Genomic DNA, 8,527 nt, shown 5'->3' with positions numbered 1-8,527 from the left:
TTTCTTGTTTCTTGAGGTAGGCTTGTATTGCTATAAACTTCCCTCTTAGAACTGCTTTTGCTGCATCCCATAGGTTTTGGATCATCGTGTTTTCATTGTAATTTGTCTCTAGGTATTTTTTGATTCCCTCTTTGATTTCTTCAGTGATCTCTTGGTTATTTAGTAACGTATTGTTTAGCCTCCATATGTTTGTATTTTTTATGTTTTTTTTTCCCCTGTAGCTGATTTCTAATCTCATAGCATTGTGGTCAAAAAAGATGCTTGATATGATTTCAATTTTCTTAAATTTACTGAGGCTTCATTTGTGACCCAAGATGTGATCTATCCTGTAGAATGTTCCGTGTGCCCTTGAGAAGAAAGTGTAACCTGCTGTTTTTGGATGGAATGTCCTATAAATGTCAATTAAATCTATCTGGTGTATTGTGTCATTTAAAGCTTGTGTTTCCTTATTTTCTGTTTGGATGATCTGTCCACTGGTGTAAGTGAGGTGTCAAAGTCCCCCTATTATTGTGTTACTGTCAATTTCCTCTTTTAGAGCTGTTAGCAGTTGCCTTATGTATTGAGGTGCTCCTATGTTGGGTGCATATATAATTGTTATATCTTCTTCTTGGATTGATCCCTTGATCACCATGTAGTGTCCTTCTTTGTCTTTTGTAATAGTGTTTATTTTAAAGTCTATTTTGTCTGATATGAGAATTGCTACTCCAGCTTTATTTTGATTTCCGTTTGCATGGAATATCTTTTTCCATCCCCTCACTTTCAGTCTGTATGTGTCCCTAGGTCTGAAGAGTGGGTTTCTCGTAGACAGCATATATATGGGTCCTGTTTTTGTATCCATTCAGCGAGCCTTTGTCTTTTGGTGGGAGCATTTAATCCATTCACGTTTAAGGTAATTATTGATATGTCTGTCCCTATTACCATTTTCTTAATTGTTATGGGTTTGTTTTTGTAGGTCCTTTTCTTCTCTTGTGTTTCCCACTTAGAGAAGTTCCTTTGGCATTTGTTGTGGAGCTGGTTTGGTGGTGCTGAATCTCGTAGCTTTTGCTTGTCTGTAAAGCTTTTGATTTCTCCATCGAATCTGAATGAGATCCTTGCCGGGTAGAGTAATCTTGGTTGTAGGTTCTTCCCTTTCATCACTTTAAATATATCATGCCACTCCCTTCTGGCTTGTAGAGTTTCTGCTGAGAAATCAGCTGTTAACCTTATGGGAGTTCCCTTGTATATTATTTGTCATTTATCCCTTGTTGCTTTCAATAATTTTTCTTTGTCTGTAATTTTTATCAATTTGATTACTATGTGTCTTGGCATGTTTCTCCTTGGGTTTATCCTGCCTGGGACTCTGTGTGCTTCCTGGACTTGGGTGGCTATTTTATTTCCCATGTTAGGGAAGTTTTTGACTATAATCTCTTCAAACATTTTCTTGGGTCCTTTCTCTCTCTCTTCTCCTTCTGGGACCCCTATAATGCAAATGTTGTTGCGTTTAATGTTGTCACAGAGGCCTCTTAGTCTGTCTTCATTTCTTTTCATTCTTTTTTCTTTATTCTGTTCCATGGCAGTGAATTCCACCATTCTGTCTTCCAGGTCACTTATCCATTCTTCTGCCTCTGTTATTCTGCTATTGATTCCTTCTCGTGTATTTTTCATTTCAGTTATTGTATTGTTCATCTCTGTTCTTTAATTCTTCTAGGTGTTTGTTCTTTAATTCTTTTAGGTCTTTGTTAAACATTTCTTGCATCTTCTTGATCTTTACCTCCATTCTTTTTCTGAGGTCCTGGATCATCTTCACTGTCATTAACGGAATTCTGTTTCTGGAAGGTTGCCTATCTCCACATCATTTAGTTGTTTTTATGGGTTTTATCTTATTCCTTCATCTGATACATAGCCCTCTGCCTTTTCATCTCGTCTACCTTTCTGTGAATGTGGATTTTGTTCCACAGGCTGAAGGATTGTAGTTCTTGCTTCTGCTGTCTGCCCTGTGGTGGATGAGGGTATCTAAGAGGCTTGTGCAAGTTTTTTGATGGGAGGGACCTGTAATGTATTCTTAATTCGTCTTGAAAACAAGGTAAATACCTTTCAAATCCAGCTAAAATCAAAGTTCCTCTAATTCTAAATCAAGCTGAGATTTTATTTCATTGAGTTGAGCCCCATCCAATGTGAAAAGCTTCTGACTACAAAGCAATTATGGGATTAGGAAAAGATAATCAGCAAAACGGTATTTTGAAGTCATTCTGGTTAATTAAGAACTTGTTCTACATGAGTGTCTTGGAAGAGGAGGGAAAATAAGCAGAAACTCTGGTGCAGTGGAGACTGAGTTAGTCCAGGCAAAAACACTCAAGACTTAGATGAAGGTACTGACAGAAAGCAAAGAAGGAGCTGACAGAAGAGAGATTATGGAGGATGGACACAGTCTGGTAGTGGCCTCCCTGTGTAGGAGGAAGGGCAGCCCGTCTCCCGTCACAGGATAAGCCGAATGCTGACTTTACACAGTGGCAGGTAATGGGGAAGGTCAGCGGGAGATACAATTATAAACAGCCTCTGCCTCCTTTATTTTAGGTAGTTACACTTTAGGATATAAACAGATCTAGAATATTCTGCTTCTTTGGGAAACTCAATTCGTTAGGCTATAAGTGTCATCAAGGGTCACTGAGTTAATCATCCAGAAAATGAGGCCAGTCATGGAGCCAGACCTGTCATCCTGGGTATTACAGGCTGAAGTGTGTCCCCACCCCACCCCCCGATTCATAAGTTGAATTCCTAACCCTCAGTATCTCAGAATGTGTCTATATTTGGAGACAGGGTCTCTACAGATGTAATTAAGTTAAAATGAGGTCACTAGGGTGGACCTTAATCCAACATGACTAGTTTCCTTATAGGAAGAGGAAATTTAGACAGAGACATGCACAGAGAGAAGACAATGTGAAGATACAGGGAGTAGATGGCTATCTACAACCCAAGGAGAGAGACTGGGAACAGACCCTTCCCTCACGGCCCTCAGAAGAAACCAGCCCTGCCAATACCTTGATCTCAGATTAGCCTCCAAACTGTGAGACAGTCAACTTCTTTTGCTTAAGCCACCCAGTCAGTGGCACTTTGTTACGGCGGCCCTAGCAAAGTAACATCCTGGGTTACCCCTGAAGAAGGCATGCAGCATGTCTGGGCTCTTCTGTACAGCAAGCTGAGAACCACAGGCTAGAAGTAAGAGGCATTTCTACAATGAATCCCAAACAGAAATAAAATTGCACATAGCCCCTGCCGTGAGTTCCTGTACACAGGTGTGCTGAGTGAAAGCAGGGTTCAGCACTCCATGCTTTTTAACAGGGCTGGGAGTTCAGAAGCTCTAGACTTCTGAAGGGATATGTTTACCCTAAGGGTACTTACATTGTGGGCCCACCACAAGGGCCAACAGTGACTCTAGACTGGTTTTGTCAAAGTTATTTAATGCCACACTTCATAGCTGAAAGGGGAAAATTTAGAGACATTTTTCTTTAGAAATGAAAAAAGTCCGAAGATGAAGTAATTTGTCTTAGATGACACAGCTGCTTAGTGTTGACTCGGCTTCCCAGGAAAGAGCATTTTCCATCCCACTCGAAAGCCACTCCCATAAACACATGTAACAAAAACCAGAACAGCTCCACCCAGGGGGAAGTCTTGAATGCAGCCTGGCTGTGGCTGGTAGCCCCCAGAAGTCACCTGGGCAGTCTCTTCCAACTCAGAAAACCATTTTCTAGAGAATGCATGCTTATAAAAGCATGAGAGAGGCCTCATCACAAGAACAGGGATTGCTGAGAATCCCAGTATTTCTAGATTTAAAAACTACCCAAATGTGTTCATAAGTGTGAAGAGAAAATGCAGCCATCCACAAGGCATGGTTTGAAGGAAAAAACACTCCCTTCAAAATTATCTCCCCCACCAAGCCTATCCCAGGGCTAAAATTCTCAGTTACAGAAGATTCCTTTTAATTTATGAAACTATATATCTGTGTCTCTTGGAAGGAAAACACCCGTTGATACCCATTATCATATCATATATGACTAGTGTATTTGATTTACTGGCCCAGCAAGGCTCTGAGGAAATGGTACTCAGGAGAGGTAGGAGATAATGGATGAGAGGAAGGGAAGAGGAGTTCAGGCCGGGCACATGGTGACCAAACCCACCCATGGGTCCTTGAGACTTCTGACAGGAATGGGGCAAGGAGAGAGAGGATAAAGACCAGACAAAGGTTAGGAAAGGGCATGGTGTATTGGCCTAGAGGGGATAAAGGGAGAGTGACATGCTGAGAAAGTGAAGTCTGTGGAACTGAGTTTACCTCTCCTGGACGGTTTTATCTAGAGCTGGTCCTGCTTTTAGCCACATCCACCAAAGAGGCTGTTTGAGGAGTTGTTTCCCCTCAGTATTTATCACTTAGGGGAACACTACTGAGCCTGTGCACATCTGGTCCAGGGTCCTGAAGAGTTCACAGAACCATTTCCTTGGAGTACTTAGGAGGTCTGCTTCCATGTGCCTACAATTGTAAAACTAATATTCTCCTTCTGATAAAGTAAAGAGAATGGATAATATTTAAGGAAACTAAACAAATCTTACTACCAATTCTTCTGATGCCTCTACCTACAAGTGAAATGCTTTACTTAGTCATGGAATTTTACTCCACTAAGAAATCAAAATGCTGTGTGTGTGTGTGTGTTTTTAATTCCGCTTGAAATTTCCTGTAAAGACAGGTATAAAAAATGCTTTATGAATCAATCTGACTTCCATCACAGGGCAGAGAGCGATGACTCAAGAGGGACTGCGTATTTCTTGTAATCGGCTTTTAAAAAAAAAAAAATTGAGGGAAATGATACAAACCTCCTCTTCTTCCCAGTCTATCAAATCCCAGTCATAAGCAATTACTGCTCTCCGTCTTTTCCAAAACTCCAGGAAAACTGTCGCTGGAACAAGCAGAGAAAGGCAGACATTTTCAAATAAAACAATGCCTTTAACTGTGCCAATGGATAATGAAGCCATTGTAAAGAATGACAGTTTGTGTAAGCATTCTTGAATATCAGAATTTCTAGATAAACTTTATTTAACAAGGATCATTTTCTGAGAATTACTAAGTCTGTGTCAAACACAATGAACACTTAGAGATTTAAATTAAGCTGATTTGCAAGTCACAGCAGAGCAGACTTACTAGAATGACGAAGCTCCCGAGATGTAAGAATACAGAAAACTAGGTTACCAACATCATTTGAAAAGTGAGGGGCAGAAAAGGAAAAGCAAAGCTTAGCAGTTCACATGTATTTGATTGCCAGTGATTTCTTGTCCCCCAAATTCTTCTCAGGATAAATATCTGTGTAGACTGTATCTTCCTATTTTACTGAAGGAAGCTATTTTGTTGGAGGAAGCTGTCCTGTTGCTTCTCTTTTCTCCAAACCATCTCTTTATTGTCACATTGAAGGCAAAAGTGTGTAAATTCTGTTAAGAACCTTTCCCAACCTGTTGGCCTCCCCACCCAGGTAAAGCTGGGAGTGATCCTCATTTAGCCAAAGTAACTTTCTACTCAATTCAATTTAAAAATATCAACACAAATGAATTGTTGAGCATTATAAAATGATAGAGAGATCAAACAATAATCAAGACACATTCCTGCTGCCTTGGAAGTCACAAGCCCGATGAGGGAACACATACACTCAGTTACTCAGAGATGACTGCAACTAAGGATATCACAGAGATACCCTAGGAGAGGTAATTGTTGACCATCTCTATTGGGCCTTGCTGTGTAGTCAGACTTCAAAAGGGAAAAATATGTCATATATTTGGAATCAGTTTCATGGGGTAAGGTAAACATCCAAATGTCCATTCCAAAGAGAGATAACTACGTCCTTCTTTTCTACTTCCCTTTGCTCTCACACTACCTCCTTATTAGTGGTATTCAGACAGAGAAGACATATTTAAAAATAAGTAACTGGAAAGACAGTATAGGGTAATAGTTAAGAGCTCTCTGGCTTGTGACCTAGACATTCCTAGATTTGAAATCCAGTTCAGATACAAGCTGTGCTACCACTGGCAAACGAATTAACTTTTCTAATTCTCGATTTCCTGCTAAGCAAATGAGGGATGGCAATATAATCCCTATCTGCAATGGCAAAATTCAAAATGCTCTAAAAATTGTAAGTTTCTTCCCCTAGGTTTGGCACAAATTCATCTTGTGGCAAGCTGTCACTTCAACTGAGGTGAGGCTACTCAAAGTCTTCATTTATCCCTCTTAGTGAGAGTATACATACGTTGAAAGCAGCCATATTAATGTATTTGAATATGGGGTCCTTCCCAGACCTCATGGGGTATTATAGAATATAGGATATATGTACCACAGTGCCTCTCTAAAATCTGAAAAATTCAGAGTATAGTTGTTAAGAAAGTCACGCCTAAACTAATCAAGTGCTTAATTCTAGAAGTGGGAAATGGAAACAAACATATGTCTTTGGAGGTTAATAAAAGTGCCAAACTATTTACAACAGCCAAGACATGGAAGCAATCTAAATGTCCATTGACAGAAGAGTAGATAAAGAGGATGTGTAGTACATATATACAATGGAATATTAGCCATAAAAAAGAATGAAATAATGCCATTTGCAGCAACATGAATGGACCTAGAGATTGTCTTACTGAGTGAAGTAAGTCAGACAGAGAAAAGACAAATATCATATGATATCACTTATATGTGGAATCCAAAAAAAATGTACAAATGAACTTATTTACAAAACCGAAACAGAGTCACAGCTGTAGAAAACAAACTTATGGTTACCAGGGGGAAAGGGGAGAGGGATAAATTGGGAGATTGGGATTGACATATACACACTACTATATATAAAACAGATAACTAATAAGGACCTACTGTATAGCACAGGGAACTTTACTCAATACTATGTAATGACCTATATGGGAAAAGAATCTAAAAAAGAACAGATATATGTATATGTATAACTGATTCACTTTGCTGTACACTTGAAACTAACACAACATTGTAAATCAACTATACTCCAATTAAAAATGAAAAAAGAAAAGTGCCAAAAGCTGAGCAGCTATTTTCCACTGGAATCCTTGCCAGGAGTCTTATTATGTCAGGGGTTCCCAAGACCACCTCCAGTCTTGATGATTCACAAGGAGGACTCATAGGACTCGGCATATAGTGGTACATATGGCTAAGATTTACTACAGTGAAAGGATATAAAGCAAAATCAGCAGAGGGAAAAGGCACATGGGGTGAAGTCTGGTGGAAACCAGGTGCAAGCTTCCGAGAGTCCTCTCCCAGTGGAATCACACAGCATGTACTTAATTCCTCAGCAATGAGTTGTGACAACACGTGAAATGTTGTCTAACAGGGAAGTTCATTAGAAGCTCAGTGCCCAGGGTTTTTATCAGGGGCTTGTCATATAGGCATCCTTTGCCTAGCACGTTCCAAAATTCCCAAGCCTCACAAAAAATCAGGTAGGTATTCAGCACAAACCATAATGTTTGAGCACGCCATTTAAAATGTAAAACAAGTTACTCTTGGCAGTTAGGGTGGTAGAAACTCTCCTGAAATTTAAGTTCCCAGATGCCAGCCACGGGCCAGCCCTGTAAAGCAGGACTCTCCAAGGCAGGCCTGCTGTGTTAACTTCTTTCTGCACATTTGCCCTCTGCCTCACCAAATTATCTTGTCCTTGCACGGGGTCCCTGAAACATCTCCTTGATTAGGTCCTCTGGCCCTTCAAACAAATGCCACTCTATTGATTTTCTCTCTTTGGTCTTCAGAGTCCCTCCTAGCCTTGAAGAGACAAGGCAGCCAAGCCTTGAATGTGTGGCTTTTCTCCGTAAGAAGAAAAGCTTGGGACCCCTTGGCCTCAGAAAGGCTTGCTGGGGGGTCATTCTGGGATGGCCTAAGGCCACAGGATACACATCCAGTCTGTCTTATAGGCTGTTGCTTCTCCCAACAAGCCCCACCGACCCATCTGTGGTTCTCGTCTGTAGGAACTGATTTCCAAGACAAGCCAGTGGCTGTAAGAATTATTCCACCAGCTTCCTTCTCCCCAGCATGTGCTGAACCCTGCTTCAAGGAGAAAGAAACTTGAAGCAGTAATTCCCTTCTTCAGCCAATAATCTTCTCCTCTCTTCCATTCTAGAACTTGGGAAGATGAGAAGAAGAAATGAATTGTTTGTGCAGCTGCCATTTTCTTGTGTCTCTGTGTGAAAATCCCCATTCATCTGAGGAGGAATCTGCTTCTATCTCTATGTATGAACTAGGACATACTCAAACTAATATAGGTGATCTCTTCTCAAGGCAAAGCTCCAATCCCCCACCCTTGTAACTCCATGATTTAAGTCCTTTGTCTAAATCACAGCTCTGGGAGCCCATGTGCTTTGGGTGTGGTAAGTTATATGCTGCCTTATGTCATGAGCTCACACTTTCCTCTTTGTCTCCTTTGAAGCTGGCTTATGCTATATGTATATGTATATCTATCCATCTATATATATATATCTTTTTTTTTTTTTTTTTTTTTTTTTTTTTGTA

General features: G+C 40.3%; 1 protein-coding gene across 9 annotated transcripts in view; it reads right to left on the bottom strand.

Moving 5' to 3' along the window:
* The window catches only part of ANO4 (anoctamin 4), a 459,956-nt gene that overhangs the window by 65,015 nt on the left and 386,414 nt on the right, over window positions 1-8,527 (bottom strand). For all 9 annotated transcript variants that reach the window (XM_024127263.2, XM_024127265.2, XM_024127267.2 and 6 more), the window contains one exon: window positions 4,843-4,925. In XM_024127263.2, coding sequence (XP_023983031.1) covers window positions 4,843-4,925 — 83 coding nt within the window. The remainder of the gene's footprint in view (window positions 1-4,842; window positions 4,926-8,527) is intronic.

Source organism: Physeter macrocephalus, chromosome 6, assembly GCF_002837175.3.
Source record: "Physeter macrocephalus isolate SW-GA chromosome 6, ASM283717v5, whole genome shotgun sequence".
Lineage (NCBI taxonomy): Eukaryota > Metazoa > Chordata > Mammalia > Artiodactyla > Physeteridae > Physeter > Physeter macrocephalus.
Note: the sequence above shows the minus strand (reverse complement) of the source record. Positions and strands in the feature narration are given on the sequence as shown.